This window comes from Podarcis raffonei, chromosome 3 (genome assembly GCF_027172205.1).
Source record: "Podarcis raffonei isolate rPodRaf1 chromosome 3, rPodRaf1.pri, whole genome shotgun sequence".
Classification (NCBI taxonomy): Eukaryota; Metazoa; Chordata; class Lepidosauria; order Squamata; family Lacertidae; genus Podarcis; species Podarcis raffonei.
Window position 1 is genome coordinate 71232598 of NC_070604.1, and position 22242 is coordinate 71254839.

Here is a 22242-nt window from a genome sequence, read left to right on the forward strand (position 1 = left end):
ATCTCAAGTTAATTTCATTTACCTTTTTGTCAAGCTTCAGCCAGGTTGGGAATCCTTTGTTATCCACATACTGAAGACCAAAGTACCAGACTTCGCGTAAGCCTATCGTCTTGACCACCTAAAAGATGAGAAGGGAGGCCAGAAGAGTTAAAATAAAAAGGTCAAACACCTATGTTTTCTAAGACTCTTGCCATAGCACGTAAGCCTGAATATGTGGACTGCCAACTCCACCCTCTGAAAAAGATGCAAATTTCAAGACCCTCTAAAACCCAGCTTTGCCGGGACTACTTGATCCCATGGAATTTGATCCCATTCAATACAGGGAAGAAACAAAAGGCTGAGAGAAGAACGTGGCAAATGCTTGGTAAGGTTTTTTCCGTGTAAAAATGCTGGTTTGAAAAAGACTGAACAAAGGACATGCTGATCAGTTGCCTGCTGCGTCATATTATCAGAGGTCAGATTAATCAGTGTGCAAAACAGACAATGAAACCGATAGGTATTTACAGCCCTTTCTTTTTTTTAAGCGCTCCAAAATTTAAGAGCTGCTTGGTGCAGACTCATCAGTAATAGCATAACTAGATGCCTCTCTTAAGAAGAGTCTCAGGGTTCAAAGAGACCCAGATAGAGAAAGAAGGCTCAGCTAGGAGGAGCTGTATCTCTGAAATGTGATCCTCCCTTAATAAAAACTGCAAAGCTGCTTGAAAGCTGTAAAAGCTTCCTGTAATTAATTCTGATATTGGAATTTAAACAAGATGAGCGGCCAAGTGTAACAACTATTAGCTCATGCAAAACTGTAATTGCTCTCCCGTCAAAAGCAATCACATAAGATTTTTTTAAAAAAGAAAACTACTGTACAATACTACAAATTTTCAAAAATGAATGAATTAGCAGCATCTGCTTTGTGGGGTGGAAGATGCTTTAAGGTGTCAAAGATTTCCCCATTAATAATTTTCTATACCACACACATATTTTTATAAATATATATTTTCAGGGTGATTTTCAATAATAAAATAGTAACAGTGATTAAAATTAGCATAAAGCTAGCCATGTGTTAAAATGGCATTCCTTCTGCAGTGATTTCCTCTTACAGTGATCTACTAGTTGCCCTGATAGCCAATTGACATATATATGCCATTTGCCTTTAATTAACACTCTGTGGGGATTGTCTCCTTCAACTGCATTACATTATTAGTGACAGATAATCTAATAGATTAAATCAATGACAAGTAATGGGAGACAAAATAGAAATCAAGGAAGGGCTTACAAAAAGATAAAAGTAAGATGCCCTATTTAAAGACAAGACCAACTCTCAAGACTATGCTTTTACTGTCTGGAAATGCATCAGAGAGAATGAATTGTTTTGACATTTTGGAATTAAGTAAAATTTCCAGCCTCATGTAACTTCAGTTTGCTTACTGAAATAGTTGAAATGAAAATACTATTTTAAACCAAGTGTCAAAACAAAATAAAATGCCTCACTCCCAAAAATATGCCCAAGAATTAGGTGAAGTAACACGAAAATTTTGCACCACTGTTTAATTACAGTTCTATCACATAATTCTCTCAGCATTCCATATTTCACCAGGAAAAGTTTCAAATCTTTACTACGTGCTATGGAAAATCTTGAGATTAAGAGTACAGAATACATAGTGGGAGAGGAATGCACAGATATTTTGCCACTCGAATTTGCAAAGTACAGTGCAGATTTGTTGCTTCACAACTCTGATACTCAAAACATATTTTAAAGGAAGCAAAAAATGGAATTTGCTCAAAATATTTCTGGCAAGGAAATAAAGGGTGGCAATGTGAATCCATATCAATACAATCTTCAAAGCCAGTAAAAAGCACTGAATGTAGGAGAAAACACACACTCTAAAACAGTGCCAGAGATAAAATGAACATTTGGAATTATATATTCTAGGAGAGTCTCATGCATTCAGAACTAGTTTTGCAACCAAGGGGAACTGCAGTATTTAGCCTCAGTAATGTACCAATCTAAGTTAATTTATGTTCTGCAGGGCTGTGTTTAAATCTATTCTCCAGTACAGTTTGGGCATAATTAGCGAGACTTTCTGGACCATGGGTTGTCTGGCTCTTTCCAGATCTGATAAATTATTTAATGAACACTATAATTGCTTTAAACACACTGGATGAACCGACAGCATAAACTTCGTTATGAATATAGATCAAAGGGGCAAACACTTGTAGGACAACTTACTCAGAGATCTGCCCCCTTTAGGGCAGTGGTACTTAATCTTTTTTCCATTTATTACACTTTGTTTGGGAATTGAGGCCTGGTCATATATCTTCATCCTCACTCTGCTGCTTCCAACATCTTTAGGGGGGCGGGCAAGGTTTCCAGGCTTACTGATGTTACTAACAGCAGAAACAGACTGATACTACCCAAATCCTGAAAATACCTACGTAAGGCACAGTGATGGTGTGGAAGGAAAAAGCCAAGAAAGAGACCCTTTTATGGAGGGAAAGCGACTTATGTTCTGGTTGTACATATTGGCAAATGAGAGATGTTGCATCATTTCTACAGAGAGAAGTCTTGTCAGGCCTCCACAGACATTTGTTCTAGAATACCTTATTTTTAAATGCAGGGTCAGGGTTGTGTGGGTACAGGGCTGCAGTTCTGTCACTGGCAAGGCCTTAGGACATTCCCCTTATTAAAACATTGGGGCTTTGTTTGTTTGTTTAGAAAAGAGACAACTATGTGGGTGGGGAAGCATGAGGTAGAAAATCTCTCTCTCTCTCTCATACACACACAAACACAGAAATCCAAAGGCACTGATTCGCAGTAGGTTCAGGTCAGACAAAGTTTTTTTCTCCCATCCAAAACCTAACATGGAATTAATTACCACACTAGATAAGGCAATTCCTGATAGTTTACTTTTAAATAAACTAGCTGTTAAAAGGAATCTCGGTTGTATGGAAGCAATTTACATCCAAATATCAGGTCCTGAGGTGAGGACGCTCAATGTGACACATGCTCTACATCCCTGGGAGACAGAATGTGGGAACTGATGAACCTTCCTCTGACCCAGGAGGGTTATATTCCACTATCGATCTGCCATTCCTGTAAACAATCCTGCCTCGCACTTCTCGGCATTAAGCAGGCTGCTGGCACTACCTGGTCAGCTTCCCAGCCTAGACAGAGAGAAATGGTGGCATTGACAGCCTCCAACGTTATTTCCCTCATAAAATGCACAGAACTGACACCCCACAACATGCTGCCTTTCCTTTCTACATAAGAAAAACTTGCTAAATTCTCGAATCCTATATTCTTACATAAACCTTGTGAAAGAGTTAAATCGCTGGCAGGAAAGTGACTGCTAACCTCTTATATTTGTTATTTATTAACAAAACTCTCTTTCTCTCCCTATTCACAACTTCAAAAAATAGTTAAAACTTTACTGTAGTTAATATACAGCTATGGATGGTGCAATATTGCTTTTCCTCCTTGGTTGTAAAAAATAAAATAGGAATTTGCAAGATATATTAAGAGGAAAACTGGATTTTATTCTTTGTAGCACTGTACAATTTTCTCTGACTTCACAATAATAGAAATATACAGACCCTCTGCTGTACTACACAGTTCATTATAGTCTCTAACCCAAAGGCCCACATGTGCATAGGTCAAATGCCTTGCAGTCATTGCCTCTCTGCCTGAGGATATCAATATAAATGGCAAACTGGATGCAGGTGGAATATTACCCACACCTGTATTCAATCACTGTAATAAGGTGAATGGGCTATCTATCATATCTATGAATGTTTACACTCTATTGATCATTCCCAATTGTCTTTCATTTTTCTTACAACAGCCACCAATAACAGACAAATCCCTTAAAGACACAGCGTATCTCATAAAGCTTAAGGAACTAGTAAGGCAAAATAGCATAGCTTTCCTGTTGCAAATTCTGTGGTGACCTTTACTAAGTAGAAATGACAAAATGGAAGCCCATTTCCAAAGTATACAGATTGACCATATTAAAGCCTTTCCAATATTCTTTGGGATATGCTCCATTAAGTCATTACCACATCCCCTTTAATACAGGGTATTTTCTTCTCCCCATTTGGTAATCCCACAGCAGTGACAGGTGCTGAGCAGTTTAAGTATGATTAATACACACTTCTACAATTACTCATGTTGATTCAATATAACAGAACCTGTACTTGAACCCTAGAAATAATTTATTAGCAGCCAATTAATCTAAAAACATTTATTAACTGAGTACTGTTACATTACATAGTTGTGTGTGTGTGTGTGTGTGTGTGTGTGTGTGTGTGTAGCAAATAAACAATATTGACACAATTTTTCCTACCCATTTTAGAAGTGAATGGCTTTCTCCTCACACCTGAGCAATATAGCTTCAATGAAGACTACAGATTTCCTTTTTTTCTAAATCACAGCAAGGTCACAGAACACATAGTACTTTTTGCTATATTCCTTTATGGATTAAACTTTGATCTAACAACTTTACTTGACAGACCCAGAGTGCTGGGGTTTTCCCCCTTTTCTTTATGTCCAGAAGAGTAGGTGGAAAATCCCTTTACCTCTCCTTAAGGATTTCAGGCACATGCAAACTTAACGATTTTTAAAGGAACACCAGCTTTCTATTGCTGATTTGTACAGAGGCAGATCTGCAACATGCCACCCAGTGAATGGTTCCTTGAGCAAAGGAGAAAGTCTCAGGTGATCCACCCTCCCTGCAGAAAACTTTGATGAAAACTTACACACTATATACTGACCTGGTCAAACAGCTGTTTGCCTGTTGTGTTAGGCTGGATGGCAAACTCCAGCTCTGCATCCATAGTGGTAACTCGTACATTGACCTAGAAGAGAAATTAAAGTAATGGATATGAAAACAGAGCCAGTGTGCACTATAATTTGTATAACAGATTTTAGAACTGTGGTTCAGGATTTGAAGTGTATACAAGATGCTATGTGCTAGTAAACAATTTTTAAAAATAAAATCACCATAGTGTTTAAACGCATAAGTGCTACAAACATTTCAAGATGCTGGTCCATCAAGGTAATTTGCCAGACATTATCCTGAGTGTTCTACTTGCTTTGCAGCTCCTGGCTTTGATTGAGCTTTTTAGTTTAAGTAAAATGACATTTTAGTCTTCATTCTTCCAGTGCATAGTGTTATGCTAAGCCAGGGCTACTATTAGTATGAAGCCTGACATCTTAATTAACATCCCTTTAGAATTAGGGCAAGGAATTGACCACATTAAGGGAAGGCTTTTAAATTACAACACAGGTCTCCCTGTTATATTAAGAGTTGGAGTTATTCTGGGTTTTTAAAGAGGTAAAAGCATGCTAATTATTCTCCTTATACGATTATGTTGCCTCTTTTAAAAGAGCATGGCCGAAGCAGAAAATGAGCAGAGAGCGGTTTGTGGACATAGCATGATGACAACTGACATTTCTGTATAGCTAATGTTGCTCATGAGAAACCTATGTTTCTGCAATCCAAGATAAGAAGACCCCAGTGGGTCAGAAGTTAATATGATCACTATTGTATTAGGTCAAAGCCCACTTAGTCAAGAATTCTGTTTTCCATAATGGCCAACCTAATGTTTCAACACAGAACTCACAAAGAGGGTATAAAGGTAAAGGCCACCCCTTGTTTGTACCTAGTACTTGGATCTTAGAGATATAGTATATCTGAACATGAATACTCCATTTAGAGATGGTGGCCAACATCCATTCATAAGCTTGTTCACTATAAATGTTCTAATCTGCTGTTAGTGGATGCTAGACAATATGGCACAATGGGTTAATCAAGCATTTGTCCTGTTCTATATCTCTGTAGATTAACACTAGGAAATAAATCATACTGGTTTTTCATTACTCTCAAGCATCAGAAAGTTGTGGTCAGAACTCTTATTCTGAGCATTCTAAATTAAAAAGAATGTATTATAGGAATACATGCAAATTATGCATTCTCAATATCTAATCTTTAGTGTGATAAACCAAGAATGAGAAGTGTTAAAGAATGTTTGGGTTTTTCTAATCCTCATTCCAAGCACACACCCACTTTCCCACAATTTAACAAAGGCTATTTTTAAGCAATATGGTTTCTCTCTCTCTGTGTATCCCAGGATATCCATGAAATGTATAGTGACTGGATTTAACAAATTCCAAAGGCTTTAGCAAACCATTTCTCAATATAAATCTTAAAGGCGTTTCAATTAAAAAACCTCCTTCCAACCCCCACATAATCAGGTCTGATAAGATTTATTTCTAGCCTCTCCTTAAGGAATGCACATAATCATACTCCTTACAGAGCACAAAAGCTGCAACTCCCATATATTGTTTTCACTTCCTGGAGAAAACCAATACCCACATAAAGCAAATTTGAACTAAACCACTAAGGAAAGTTCAAAAGACCTATGCATTTCCTTAAGAGTCCTAGACATCCTCCTTAGCTGAACTTTTTATTCCATAATTTTATGTAATAAAAAAGCCTTTATCTGCTAAACCTGAAATCATACATACAACAGTAATGTTTCCAACCTCAGAAATTAGTTATAAATGCACAGATTAACCCACTACACATACAGACTATCAAAAATGTGTTTTAAAACGGTCAAACTAGATGTTACATTAATAATGTAGTTAGCAACTACTGTTTTGTTTGTAAACAGAACACGTTTTAGTTATAACTTTTATAATTTATACAAAATACAATTACATAAAATGATAGGAACATAACGAAATATTGTTGAAGCAGAAAAACATAAAATCATAGAGCTGGAAGAGTCTCCAAGGGTCTTATTTCTAGTGCAACCCCTTGCAACGTAGGAAACTCAGCTAAAGCATCCACGACAGATGGCCATCCAACCTCTGCTTAGAAACCTCCAAGGAAGGAGAGTCCAGAACCTCCCGAAGGAGATCCATCTTCCATGTATTATAAAAAGTAAACAACACTTATTTGACCCCAGTGATTTGACACAGAGGGGGAAACCTACAGATAACAGTCCAAAGGCATGCCCTCCAACATTTCTCTTGATGAAAATAAGGACATCCTATTCCATAATAATAATTTTACTATTTATGCCCCAGCCACTCTGGGCGTCTTCCAAGATATATAAAAGCATAATGCAACATTTAACATTACAAAAACTTCCCTATTCAGGGCAGCCTTCAGATGGCTTGTGGGGGTCAGATAATTCCATACTCTCCAACATTTCTCTGGTGAAAATAGAGACACCTGGGATCAAATCAGAAACTGGGACAACTTCTGTAAATCCAGGATTGGTCCCTGGAAAACAGGGACACGTGAAGGGTCTGCAAAAGGCGCACAAGGAGTTCTGCATATATGGGAGAATTTTAAAAACAAGCTGTCCTCACTGACCTGATGCAAAAAGATCTTGTCATCCGGAGGAGCCCGGGCTGCCTATATAAAACACTATAGCCCCACACACCTTTACCTGGGAGTAAGGGCCACTGAACTCAGTGCAGCTTTCTTCCGAGCAGACACTTAGTTATTTACTAGATGCAAGTCAGCAGCACCAGACATCCCTGCTCGGCTAGGCGCTGGGGTGGATTTCGCCCCACACCATGCAGAGCCAGGCTGATGCTCCAGACGGGCCCTGCGCCCCTCGGCAACATCCAAAGACCCTGATCTGCTAGGCGCTGGGGTGGATTGCACCCGCCTTGTGGAGTCAGGCCCAGGCGGCCACCTGGTCCAGCACTGGCGGCAGCTACAAGCAGTGGTCAAAATGAGAGTCGGTTGCCCTTTCCCGCTGGAAACAAGCTGGCTGCTCCAAGAAAATGCATGTGGCAAAAAGAAGCTCTAGGCCGCCCCCTGGTGGGCTGCCTCCTGCCGTGCTAAGCAGGTAGCCCGCCAATCAGGATTTATATATTTTAAAAAAACTTTTCTTCTCACTTCCCCCTGTGGCCTCCTAGCCTCATGCTGTGGCTCCCCCCATTTACGTAATTTTCACCTGTGCCCCCCTTGGAATATTTGGGGGGGGGCAGAGGGTCATGGCCCCCAGTTGGGAAACACTGGTCTAGAGAGTGGCAACTCAAGAACAGGTCTTTTCTGTGGTAGCTCCCCACTTGTGGAATGCTCTCCCCCAAGAAGGCTGGCCTGGTCCTTTCATTACATAGCTTTAGAATCCAGGCAAAAATGGTTCTCTTCAACCAGGCATTTGGCTAATTAACATCCTATGGCTTTTTAAATGCATTTGTGGGAGGGGGATTTTATGTTTTATTGTGTATTTTGTGTTCTCATTTTGTATTTTTATATTGTGAACAACCTTGTTATCTTCAGATGAAGGGTAGTATACAAATTTAATAAATAAAAAGGCATATACAATATAATAATATAAAAGCATCTCAGAATCACCAAAGGTTGCCTTTCACCAGGTCCATCAAGGTCAGGAACATTATGTGGACCATCTTCTGAGAGCAGGTTAAAGAACAGTTGGCTATTAGGAGAAGGAATAATGGAGCTAGTGGAGAAGCAAGAAACAGAATTGGTGAATACTTATGCTTGTCTTTATTGTTTTGTTTACTGCACTCCAAAACAGTATCACCTACTCAGCTGTCTTAAGCAAGCATGATGCAGTACCTTGATAGACATAACACGTGTGGGGTTTTTTTGCCATAGATAGGGTTGCTCAGTTTTCAAAAGCAGATTCCTATACATAGAGTAAGCATAGAGAACAGTTGGCCCTCCAGATTTTGCTGAACTCCCATCATCTCTGTCCATTGGCCATGCTGTCTAGAATTGATGGCAGTTGTAGTTCACCAACATCTGGAGGGCCAAAATTTCCACATACCTGTGTTGGAGGTTAACAGAAGGAACCCTTTGTGGCCACTAGTGTGGTAGATAAATAAATATAACTTTCAGCATTCTCAATGGAACTAAAAATCCCAAGGTTAAACTTTACAGGGCCTATCTACAAAGACCCTTTAGACCAGTACAAAGAACAAGGCAGGATGGGAAAAGTTGTAACTGAAGACCAGTGACTACCTCCTCCATACATCCCTTGAAAATGGAATAGCAAGATAACTGGGAACCCCAGGAGAAAGGTTACAAGCCTCATCATAAATACCACAGTGTTATTCCTGGGCATAATGGCTACAAGACAGAACACATGTCACCAGTTCTCAACACAACACTTCACAATGGCTTCTGCAAATGGAGAAACTCTCTTACAGACATTGCTTGTCCACAATGCAACAGTCACCTTTATTAGCAATACAATAATTACTATGCAACCATACGATCAGCTTTTTCATGCTCTAGCCTCAATCTTCCTCTTGCAGTAGTTATTTACCGGAACAGGAATAACTAGGGTTATGCATTCAGTTTGGACAAAACCAACATCCAGAGATTCAGACCTCGTCCAGAGCAGTCTGAAGTGAACCAGGCCACTCCTGAAGTTTCAAGGGACACTTCTACAATGTGGTGCTCTCCAAATGGTTTTAATTACAACTCTCATCATCCCTGACCATGGACCATGCTGCTTGGGACTGATGGCTGTTGCAGGCCAAATGTCTGGAAGGCACCACATTTGGAAAGTCTGCTTCGGAGGGACACAGAAAATCATTAAAAATAGATACTCTTCCCCAGTTCTCCATAAAAGGAAATGGTAGGCAGGAAGAAAGTGTGTGCGTGCACGCACTTTGGTGACAAAAATTGTAGCTTCTAACCAAGGAATGCTTATCCTTTTTACTTCCAATGACAGTGCTTTGGAGAGGGATGTAGGAAGGATATTACCCAATGTTATTTCATTGTTTTTCACTGCTTCTTTTAACTGTGTTGACTGGAAGAAGCACTCAGGGTTTCTAAGAATGGCATCAGAAGAACTGCTAAGATAAAGAGATTCCGGCCCGATATCTCACCACTGCCACCTATAGCCAACACACACTCCTTTACTGGGTATCTGGAGTTCTGTTGAATGCCCCCAACCTCAGACAAGTTCTACATTACTCCTGGTACAGGAAAGTTAAATATGTGCTTCCATGTTGTAATGTTTTCAAAGATTCTGTAGAACTTCTGTGACTTGGTTTTTTTAATAGCACAGAAGTAAATAATGATAGTCTTCAACATGATCTAAGTTAACGCTAATGTAAATAAGGCAATAATAGAATCCAGGTTTAACACATCATGGGCCGTAACCATTTTTGAAACCAAAGCAAACAAGTTGAGTCATTAAAAAAATAAACAAACCATGTTCTGCTTTTCAAATGGATGAAACCAGTCATACACTGAAGCAAGTTCAACTGCTTGATGGTATATTTAAATATAAAGAACTCCTAGGCTCCTCTCTTAACTTGATAAAGAACCTCCTAGAGTAGCTGTTGAGACATATTTGCCCATCTAAATTAAAAAAAATAATCAGATACATTTCCAAGATAGAAAGATTAACCTGAATGGCAATATTCATAAATAAGAAAAAGTATTTTACACAATAAATAGCTGCTATTCTTCTAAGCAATAAACTAATTCGCTTACTCTTTTTCCAGTCAATGAGCCAGAATTTTCCACAACCTTACTGTAATTTATATTTTGGAACTTATTTGCCCCTCAACCCCATCAGCTTTAGGATCGGGTAACACAGACACACTAGGGATAACATTATATTGCAAATGTCACCTTGTTCTTCCTAGTATCAATTGGCAAAGGCTCTAATGAAAGCACAAATAATAACATGAGGAGGAGTAACTTTGACATGCCCTTCTGTATAACAGAAACCAGAAAAAAACCTGATTGTTGAAAAGACCCTTACTGAAAACAGATTCCAACATCTAAAATAGCTAATTTTAAAAGGTTCAAGAAACAATTAAAATGCTGCTTCTCCACATTATCAAATGCTTTTTGGCGTCTAAAAAGAGAATAATCTGCTTCGGGAGGGTGATGCTTGGAGAGTGCTCTTCGGCCCCATGGAGCCTTCAATGTGGGGTTCCTCAGAGTTCAATTTTATTCCCCATGCTATTTAACATCTATATAAAACTACTTAGTGGGGTCATCTGGAGTTTTGGAGTATGTTGTCAGCAATATGGTGATGACACACAGCTCTGCTTCTCCTTTATATCTGCAGGAGTGGCAGTGGATGTGCTGGACAGTTGTCTTGCCTCAGTAGTGGACTGGATGAGAGCCAATAAACTAAAGTTCATATAAGACTGAGGCACCGTTAGCGGGTGTTTTTTTAAAAAAATTATAAACCTCCTTTTAACTGCCTTTCACCTGGACTGAAGAACTGTCATTCTAACTTATGATGCTTCATCATCTTTGGGAGAAATCTTTGCTTACATACTTTATGTCAACAGGGAATGTAGCACCTGGTGGTATGTATCATGATCAAATATATGAAACCATCATGGGATTTTCTAAGAGATACTTTTTGCCTGTGGTTAACATCCAAGATTTGGGACTAAAGTCATGACTTTTTACTTATGCAAAATATTAATATTCCCCCAAGCCCATAGAGCTTGTTAAATTAATGTGAACTGATTTTCAATGTAGAAGAAAATTCTGATGAAGCTAGCTGCATTATTTTGTAAAATCGTAAATGTTTAAATCTACACAGATTAGGATAGTACTGTCCAGTTTTGGGTGACAAATGATTCATGTGCCTTTGCGCCACACATACTATAAGAGACTAAACAAACTCTTTGTACGAGGCCAAACACAGAGAAAAGCAGCAGCCGACTGTACCAAACTCCTCCCTAATCAGATTTCTTTGTTGCAACAGCTGTATGCAGATTGGTAGTTCATTAATAAAAGGAGATGATTATGCTAAGAATGGATGCTTAAGCTTTATTTAGGAAGCGTTCTAAAAAACAAAGAAAGCGTATAGACTTTATGCGGTGAATGAAAAGTAAGCAGCAATCACTTGATGGCAGGCACTGGAAATAGGCTAGTAATTACATCCTTCTGGCTAATACGCAGAGAAAAACAGTTCCACCATATGCCCAATTCAACAGTACCTCCTGCTCTCACAAACATAACAGTATAGTCAACCCTCTTAAGGAACAGGGCCAAATATATATAATTTTATCCATGTGTTCCATGTACACACTTTTTACTATTGCTGGAAAAGCAGGACATATTGTACATGCAAGTAGAAACTAATTCATTAGGCTCTGCCCAGCCTGTGTAAAGATATCCCCATACATAGGCAAATATAAAAATCTCTAGAGCCTGTCTCAAATTAGTATTTGTACCTTAATATTTTCTTTACTGCAATGCATTTGCCTTGAATTAAAGTTTAAGCTGCCTTTCAACAAGCTCTGCCCTGTGAATCAGTGTACAATTTTATTTTAGCACTTGGTATTTTCAGACAGGTCTTAAATGACGGTCTTACACAAGAATGTCTAGGCACCATACCAGATATGAAGCCATTCATGAAATGGGACCGTTGTGGGAATAATTTTTTATACAGGAGGTATGACGGGCCCAGTGCAGATTGGAACCTTGGTGAGAGTATTTATGTCTAAACTGTTTTCCATTAAAAAAAAATACCACAGTGGTTTACAGAAGCTGATTATCATGGGAAAATATATCCTCATGTTTGATGTGGGCTTTAACTTTTTGTTCCCTATTGCAGTACTAATTTTTATTTGCTAACTTTTTTTAAAAAAAAGTTATTCATATCAGTTCAGTCTAATTTATCCCAGAGTATCTACTTGTATTTGCTGAGATTGTAACTCAGAGGAGGGGACTTAAGCAGCTGTGGGAGGGGGGGCAGACTTCACTTCTCACAACTGCCTCATTGGGGAAAGACCTACTGGGAAGAGTTGCTGGGATCATGGGCATAGCCAAGATAAATCAATAAAAATACTTAAGTAACTGAGGTCCCCCCCCAATAAATCCTGGCTATGCCCATGGCTGGGATCACTAGGCCTGTGCCTGTTTTGGTTTCTTTGAATAAGGAGTTAACTTCACTGACACAGTGGTTTTTTTGTTTTTTTTGTTGCTGACCTACACCTGACTCCAGCTCCTAACAACTTAAGCTAAAAAAAAAAAAAAATGAAATGTCCAAGCTTGAAATGTCCAAGCTTGCCTAATATGCTATTATTTACAGTTGGCATCTATCCATTGTTACTAATGAACTTATGAGAGATTTTCGGCCCATAACACTGCTTGGAAATAAGCCCCCATGTTCTACTGGGCTTAATTCCTAGTGTTTAGGGTCACAGCCTCAGGCTGGCAGAGTGACTTGCCTATGTTTCCTCATCTTTAAACTGAAAACGGCAGTGAACTTCATAGAACTGAAGCTGGGATAAAGGTGGGTTTCACCCACAGCTTCTGCTTCTCTGCGGCAAACTTGGGGAGCCTGTAGTCTGCCAAATGTTGCTGGACCTACAACACCTACCAGCTCCAGCTCAGACTAGCATAAGCAATAGCCAGGAATTATGGGAGTTTTACAGCAACATCTGGAGGACCAAAGGTTCCCAACCCATGTTATAGAGACAGTCCCATTCTCCAAGGGACGGAATCTTTGAACGCCCAAATGTCTGTAAAGAATTCTGGGCCGCTTCAGTTCTGCAAAGGCAGCCTTATTTATTGTAAACAAATACAGCGGTACCTCGGGTTACATACGCTTCAGGTTACATACGCTTCAGGCTACAGACTCCACTAACCCAGAAATATTACCTCGGGTTAAGAACTTTGCTTCAGGATGAGAACAGAAATCATGCTCCAGTGGCGCAGAGGCAGCAGGCGGCCCCATTAGCTAAAGTGGTGCTTCAGGTTAAGAACAGTTTCAGGTTAAGAACGGACCTCCGGAATGAATTAAGTACTTAACCCGACGTACCACTTGCATGCATCTCTCTTCAGTGGTATTAGCAATTGCAGAGGGTAGAGCTGGAGCAAAGAGAGGGGAGAATTCCGAAACTAAACTTTGCTCTTTTGAAACAGGTGGATCAGCAATAACTTTAAGCTAGGTAATCCCCCATGGTGATTTTTCTCCTTTCCTAATAACTGTATCAGTCAAAGAGCTACTTAACTGCTGATTATGTAGAAAGCTGTGCACACACTGCACTGGTAGGAACCATCACAGATCCATGCCTGTAAATCCCCAGCAGCACCACATAGCTCAGAAATTACTGGAAAGGTGATAGCTGGCTTTCCCCATTTACCTTGCAGACCAGGTCAGAATTTTAGCTCTCAAGACATTTGTTGACTGCAAGAGAAGGAAGAACAAGTTCACCTCTACTAGCTGTTGCTCCACTTGTCAGCTGACAGGCCAAGCTCAGGCACAATTAAGAACACAGTTGTAAGCAGCTTTAGATGATTAGATGAAGGAACTTTTCCTCAACCTACAGAAATGTTTCTGTGTAACTAACCAGAGCCCAGGAGGTCATGTCAAGGTATGGCATTCTCAAAGAACTTGAGTTTCTAATTCACCTAACTGCTCTATCCAGCTGGACTGAAAATGGTAGAAAGCCTCAGATTACATAGGAAGTGGACTTCCATCATCACTACAATAACATCCGGGTGTAGGGTGGAGTGGGAGAATGGAAAAGTATGGAGGGAGGGAGGAGGAAAAGTAGGTGGCATGGATACCCTTGAAGTTAAGGTCTTGGAAAGTATCAGTAGGAATAATGAATCCAATATTAATCCAAGAAAGGTATTTTGTGCTTATGGCAAACTTATAAACATTCTGTTCCCATTACAAGTTTTAGGCAATGACCTATTTCTATTACATGTTTCTGGCAGTGACCTCACACCTTCTCCACAAACCTGTATGGCAGGCCTGATTAGCCTATGGCCCTCCATTCTGTTGGAGTACAACTTCCATCATGCCTGACCACTGAGCATGCTGGCTGGAGTCCAACAACCCTTGGAGGGCAACAGGTTAGCTGCTCCTCAGAATCATGATGAGAACACACCAATTCAAAACTCTGAGTTAACTGGATAGCCATGGGCAGCTCACACTCAAGTTTTAGTTCCTTCATCTCTAAACTGGGAAGAGTTATTGAGGATTGTTTCAAAGGTAAGAAAGCTACCCTTCTGAAGTATTCACATAAAAATTCAGAGCTAATTTCTCTTCCATCTCTAGTCACAACTTTTTAATAGAAATGTGGCAAAAAGAGTAGCTTGCCTTGAACAGAGAGCTAGCTGTCACACACATAATGAAGTAAACCTTTCAGTTTCTAAGGGTGGAAACGGAGTTATCAGCAATTGGCAAACATATTTATCTCCCTTTCCTCAAGTCAAAGTTTTAACCATTTCAATCTACATCACTCCAACTTGCCACACCTGTGGAGCAATGCAGCAGCTGGGGAAAAAAAACTACCCATCTACAGTAGAAGTAGGTTCTCACTAAAAACTCATCCTGCCATTTTAACCCACCCTCCTAATGGTCTAAAAGATGACAGTGATTTATATATTGCTGGCTCTTTATCAAAGAGTTCAAATCAAGAAAATGGATCTCCTCAGCATTTTGGCAGCAACAAAGGACTGGGACATGTATTGTTTCATTTGATTGTGGTTTTTGTATTACTGCATTTTATTTTGGTATGGCTAGTCAGCCATGCCCTTTGTATGCTGCCTTGGGATCTGTAAGGATGTTGAGTTGTTTAAAAACATTTTAAATAATAATATTTGAAAAATTACAAAAACAATTTTTTCACTAAGCCCTGTCAGACTTCAGTGACTTGGGAGCTGGTCCTAATTTCTTGAGGGAACTGATTCTGTTTGTTTGCTCACACATATGTAGTGACAAATGTCCTTGATTTTAGACTAGCAGCAGCAATGGCAAAAGCTTCCTTGAAGAAGGGAAGTGTTTCACAATGTTTTCTGCAAAATCAAATCATCTTAGACCAACATATCTCTGCTATAGCAGCTCAATCCTACACATTACTTATAATTAAGTCCCAGCAAGTTTAACGGAACTTACACCTAACCTAAATGTGCACAGGATTGATCTCCAGGGCAGAGAAAAGCCCCTTTGCTAAACAGTAGCACAAACAGCTTCTTATTCTTGCAGCTCTTCAGCTACAACCTCCCCCCTGTGAGAAGCTGAAAAAAATGGCTGAAGCACTAATAAGCCATGAGTGGGGAATTTCAGGCCTCGGGGTCAAATGCAGCACTCCAGGCCACTCTATCTGACCCCCAGGACTTTCCCCAGGCCAATCCACCACTATGCCTGCTCTGCACCCTCCTTGAGTGCTTTTACATGGCTGGAATGTATCCTTGAACTGTGAGAATGCCTCTTGCCTGCCTGGATAAAGAGATGTGTGCATGGAAACCTCTGACTTTTGTGTAGTTGGAATGTAGCTTATAGTACAAGAGACGCATGGGCTGCTCTGGCCATGCCCACCAATGGCATGCAGCTCCCTGGAAAACTGTCCATGAAAGAAAAAGGCCCTCAGAATGAAAAAACGACCCTGCTCTTTTCATAACCTCTTGCCACAACAGTTATGAGGTCAAAGGAGAAAAGAGTGTCAAGAATTTTTGCAGATTTGGCACACAGTGCAAGAGTTCTACAGCACTACCAAGTCTTTAGGTAGCTAGCCAGAACTTAAGCTTGAGTGTGGCAATTTGCAAGACACCCCCGCCACACAAACCAGCTCCCCACAGCCATGGCAAAGAACTCACATGGCATCCATGGAGTTTTAACTGAACTTATGAACATCCAATGTGTACAGTTAATCTCTAGGTAAAGTAACTGAGTCATTTTATAACCCATTTACGCAGGCTGAATTAACACTTTAGTTTCTTTCTTGAAGAAAACACCCTTAACAAGCTAATGAACTCATTCCTCTGAAATCCAAGTTCATTATTAAACTGCTCCTTAGATACGAATTCTGCAGGAGAAGCAAATTCTTTGTCTCCATGCAACCTGTGACTTGGTGTGAAAAGTAATTCAGGAAAAGTCACTCTCAGTGTGATCACACAGTGCAAGGTCAAAAAGGGGCCACAGCTAGAGGAGATGTTAAGCCCCAATACAGATAGTATTAGTTGCTTGAAGTTTTGTTACTGAAATGCAAACCTAAGTGCAATTATGAAGTAAGCCCTATTGAACAGTGCTTACTTCTGTGTAAACATGTTTAGGATTCTGCTGAATGTGATTACACAGTGGGGGTGGGAAGTATAACAAACTTAAATTTAGATTCAATTAACTTTCAAGCCAGAGAGTATAAAAGTTAGAGAATAAACATATAAAATATGGCAGACTCATAAAAGCATCAGTATGGACCAATGTGCTTATGTAAACACAACTCCTACCTTCTGTGGGATATGAAAAAAACAAGTTCCTGCTGTTTGTTCTTTTTTTACAACGCAATCCTATACATGGCTACTCAGAGGCAAATCCCATGTAGCCTCAATCAGGTAATTGGGTTTTTTTATAATAGAGATAAGAATTTTTTGCTTTTATAATAATTTCATTAGAATGTATAAGGATAATTTATGCCACCTTTTTTACAGAAAGAAAATGTTATTTGAATTTGGACAAATGTTACTGTATTTCAACTCCCAACAGCTTCAGCCAGTCAGGGGTCATGGGAGATATCTGGAGGGTCACAGCTTAGCACCCCTTCCTTCCCCCCTCCCCCGATTTAGGGACAGCTGTGCTATAAATTTTCAAAGTATAGTTTCTTTAAGATGCCAAGGTTGCAGATTCAATGCCCATATGTGCAACTGCATAGTCCTGCATTGCAGGGGGTTGGACTAGATGATCCTCAGGATCCCTTCCAACTCTACAATTCTATAACTTCTACAATTCTTGTCCTAAGAAAAACAATTAAATGGAGCACTAATGAATGAACAGTGTAAGGTTCTGTGGAAGCACTTACTGGTTTTGGCATTTTCGGTTCTTGAAGTGTTCCTGTTGGTCCAAAAGCAAATATTCATGCAGCAGCCTAAGGGTATTCCTCCTTTCTTCTACAAGATCTGCGCAAAGAATCCAAATAAATAACACACTAAAGTTAAACTACGGTGCAAGGCGTGGGGAGAAAAGTTCAATAGAGAAGTTCTACTTAAGCCTACTCAGGTGTAACTCTTCAGTGTGCTCAGTTGGACACACTCCCATATAAATGTGCATAGGATTGCAGCTTTAAGCAGGTTAAGTAAGCAAGGATGATTCACTCATGACCAATAATTACTTAGTTACGCCAACCCCTATAGAAAAAAACATAAAGCCAGCAACCTCACCCAGCGAAAGAGGAGTCTGATTGCAAGGAGAGAAGGTCATTTGCTCAGCCACACCCATAGGAACAACCACAATTTCAAAAATGTTCAAGGACATGCATGTGTGTGCGTGTGTGGAGGGTTAATCATATTTCAAGTTTTTCCAAACAGTGGTCTCTTACAGAACAAGTATCCAAGCAACACGGAATCAACTAAACCCCTTGACTTAAAACTTTAAGCCTTAAAGGGAAACGGTCTGCGTTCAAAGTCTCTCTGCTTTAAAGACCTCGTAGCAGTAATTCACTAGCTATACAGCCCTTTTAAATAAAGATCAGGGACCTCCCCGCCCCCCTCCCTTCCCGCATTAAGACTGCTCTGAAGCAAGCAAGTTGCAGGCAACGATTCTACCGAGTCCCACATTCAATAAAGGGCTGAAGCTGGCGGGGAACAACCTTGCAGAGTCAAGGCTTCATTTTGCCTCGAAACGGGGCAGGACAAGAGGAGTTTCCCGGTAGCTCAAAATGTAGGTCTGATGTAACCTGCAGTCTTTCACCCACAGACAGGAACTGCTTCAGCTTCCTCCCCTCGTCAAACGAAACGCTGAGGAAGAACCGGCCCGCGTATTATCAGTAGCCCTGCTTTTTGTACTTGCATTAATCACTCCGGAATGAGTTGCCGCCAACGGAGTTTCGTATTCACTCCCGTTTACGGGAAGCAGAACTCGCTCCCACCCCCCACCCCCACCTGCGTGCATGGCATAGAAGCCAACGCCAATGAGATATTCGAGGGAGCCCCCCCCCCGAAGTTTGCCATTCAAATGGTCTGCGTGCACTGCTTATTGTGATCGCTTACCTGCCCCCCCCAATATTTCATCCCTGGCTCAGGGAGGGGACCCACCCTTTCTCCAACCCCGGGACAAGTAAGAACAAGCTGCCTAACAGCGCAATCCCAGCCACCTCTACTCAGAAGTAAGTCCCGTGGGATTCAATGGGGCGGACTCCCAGGAAAGCGAGCTTCGGATCGCTGCCTTGGTCACCCCTTTAATACCCCCAGATCCAAAGAATTCAAGACCCGAGTCGAAATAGGCCGGTTTCAAGAGGATGTGAGTAATAATCCTGTTGCGGGCATTCCCAAGGGAGGGGGGCAGATTTAAGCGGCAAATCCTTTCCCCACTTCCTTGGGCGTAAGAGGCGCTGAACTGGGGGGGGGGGGGTTTACTTCTCCCACGAGGCTGACTCGGGCCGGGCTATGCAAGGCAGGGCGGCTCAAACGAGGCAGAACAGAAAAGCAGCACTTTCCGGTTCAGCTTTCAAGAAGCGCAAAGAGTCTCTGGAAAGCGGCGGGAGGAGAAAACCTTAACGAGGCTTTTTGGGCAGAATGCAAACGCGCCGCTTCCAGAAGCGCTAAATAAGTGCGCCAACTCCTCTCTCGGAAGAAGAGCCGGGCGCTAATCCTACGCCGCCCCACCTGTTGCCGAAGCCTCGGCTGCAGCGCCACAAAAGCAATTTCGCGCCACTTGGTCGCTGCCAAGTTTCCTTCCCAGTCTCCCCCCCCAACTCCTGTGAGGACCGTCGAGGGTGGGGCGGGGTTTCGTCCGGGGGTCCTTACCTCGCCGCGGCAGGTCCGTGTGGCTCCGACCAGGCAAGGCGGCTGCTGCGGCTGGTACTGGGCGTCCTCTCCGGCTGCGCTCTTGGTCCTCTGGGCGTGTGGGCGTCGCTGCTGCCCCTCCCCGGCTGCTGCTGCAATATGGCTGACGCGCCGCTGCGCGGGCAAGCGCCACAGGTCTCGCCTCGCCTGCCCTTCACCCCGCCTCCCCTCCGCCAGCCAGCCGGAGCCGCGCGCGCGCTCGAGCTGCGCCTTCCTCCCGCCTCGACGGCTCGGAGCGCTGCGAACCTGCGGAAGGAAGAGGCGGAGGCGCCGCCGCCGCAGGAGACCGAGCGCGCCTGCAGATAGTGCGGGCCCTAGCGAAGCCCTGTGATTTGCACAGGGAGGGGCTCGACGGCTGCAGGAAGAACGGAGGAGCCGGAAAAAGTCGAATAAAGAGCGAGCTCGGCCGCGGCGTCTGCACTGCAAGCCCCCCTCTCGCGCGGTTTGTTTTCTAGGGCGTCCTAATCTTCCAGCCTACAGCCCTAATCTGCACGCTTTTTTCTTGCTGCGAAACAGGCGTCTGCGGAACTCCTTTGCCACTTGACGAGGCTTTAAGGGGCCAGCAATCATGCTCGTTAGCAACAGGGTTCTTGGAGACAACGAACAAACAGGCACAAACCAGAACCCCAGAAGTTTTGATAGTGCTGTATAAAGGTCCCGGGACAGCGGACAAGTGCTGGTTTAAGTTTCAGTTCTTCCCCACGCCACCATTTCCTGTAAATCAGAGTTGCAGAATTGGAAGGGACCCTGAGGATCATCTAGTCCAACCCCCTGCAAAGCAGGAATATGCAGCTGTCCCATATGGGGATCGAACTTGCAACCTTGGCATCAGCACCATGCTCTAACCAGCTGAGCGGTATTAATGCAGAAGGTTGTATATTTGGAGTAGCGTGCAAAACTCTTCCTCAAATTCAACACTGAGCAAATATAGTGCTCCTCCAAAATAAACCACAACCAGGGGAAAAAAGAAGCCCAAACAAAACAAGGGGGGCGGCGGACGAATTAAGTTGCTTTTCCCACGCTTTTGTTTTTGTTTCTTCACTGCTTATTTATTTGCTCATCATCCGGTTCTGCCGAAGTTGAAATCTTGCACATTTCTTTGCAGTTTTTGATTGGTTTTTATACTTACCTGCAAGTAATAAACTCAAATAACTTCTAAGTAGAGGCACAGGATTGTGAATTAGTTTTAAATTTTTATTCTATTGACGGCGTTTATGCTGCTTTGAGACATGCTTTCTTCTTAGGGGGAGAGTTGTGTGTGTTTTGTAATGTAAACTTTTGCCATTTTTCATTTTAATGTTGATCAGCCTGGGAATTAGATTAAAGGGTGCCTTAACATGCTCACAGCAAACAAGCCAGTATGCCCCTCCCTTCTCCAAGAGGCTCCAGGTACATACATGGGGTTTCCCTAATTTATTCTTACAAGAAGTGTTTGTGGTAGGCTAGGCTAAGCAAGAGCACATGACTCAAGGTCACATACTGAGTTTCCTAGCTGAGCAAGAAGCTGAACTTCCTCGCCCAGACCTGCACAACTTATGATCCATCAATCTGGATGCAGTTAACTACTTCCATGTAAGCAGAGGCAGGGAATCTTTGGCCCTCAATATGTTGTTGGGCTCCCAGGTCCCATCAGCCCAGCCCAGCCAACAAAACCAATAATGAAGAAATTGGAATTTGTAGTTTAGCAACATGCGAAGTGCGACAGGTTCCCCCCCTCCCCCAAGAGAGAAACCCACAAAATAAGTGAAGAAGAGAGAGGTGATACTGGTATGCATGGCTAAATGTTAAAGTGTCATTTTCTGTTTCAAAAATTCTAACTGAAAAGTTACAAAAAGGTGATTTTCTTTGATTTACTGTATTTCTATGCCACTTTTCATTCAAATGAATCTCAAAGTGGCTTACAACCAATAAATAACCATAACATAATAAAACATAATAGTACATTGTGAATACAGCATACATCATATAAAATAATTAACAAATTATCAATAAAACAGTTGCAATCTATAAAAACTTAACAGAACAGCAACTAAAAAATAAGCTAAACCTCACAATTATGGCAAGTCGTGTGATTAACAAATCAATGCAGCATTTAGAATCCTTGAAACAATATTTAAAACATTAACAAAATAGCAATTAAAATAGAAGCTAAGCACTAAGTTCATTCACACAATCTCTGCAGCCCCATGACTCATAACCTTTCACTCTGTTCAGTTCATTCAAATACACAAATGCACATAATACCTATTGTTAAGCCAGCTCAGCCAGATGCTGTGCTGGCTGGGGTCCTGAGTAGCGGGCCATGGTGGAGATGATGGGGCTCTCAGGCCTACTGCCAGTGGTAAGGTGGATGTTGACTCCAGGTAGCCCGCCTAGGCACTGTTGAGGAGGAACTACCCCACATTGCTTTCAATAATCAGGAGGCCCATTCCCACCTGAGGAAGTCCAAGACAAGCCTGTCCCTCTGGAGCAGTGAGTGGCA

At 41.6% G+C, this 22242-nt stretch overlaps 1 protein-coding gene across 3 annotated transcripts in view; it reads right to left on the reverse strand.

Annotated features, from left to right (window-relative positions):
• The window catches only part of EZR (ezrin), a 36131-nt gene extending 16096 nt beyond the window's left edge, over positions 1-20035 (reverse strand). Inside the window, exons 1-4 of one of the 3 annotated variants that reach the window (XM_053382283.1) lie at positions 19722-20035; positions 17780-17876; positions 4759-4842; positions 23-118 (exon numbers count right to left, since the gene is read on the reverse strand). In XM_053382283.1, coding sequence (XP_053238258.1) covers positions 23-118; positions 4759-4842; positions 17780-17791 — 192 coding nt within the window. In that variant the 5' untranslated portion in view covers positions 17792-17876; positions 19722-20035. Of the gene's footprint in view, positions 1-22; positions 119-4758; positions 4843-17779; positions 17877-19331; positions 19442-19721 lie in introns of those variants that run through there. The other 2 variants (XM_053382284.1, XM_053382285.1) reach the window with 2 other exon arrangements.
• Positions 20036-22242: the final 2207 nt, after the last annotated feature.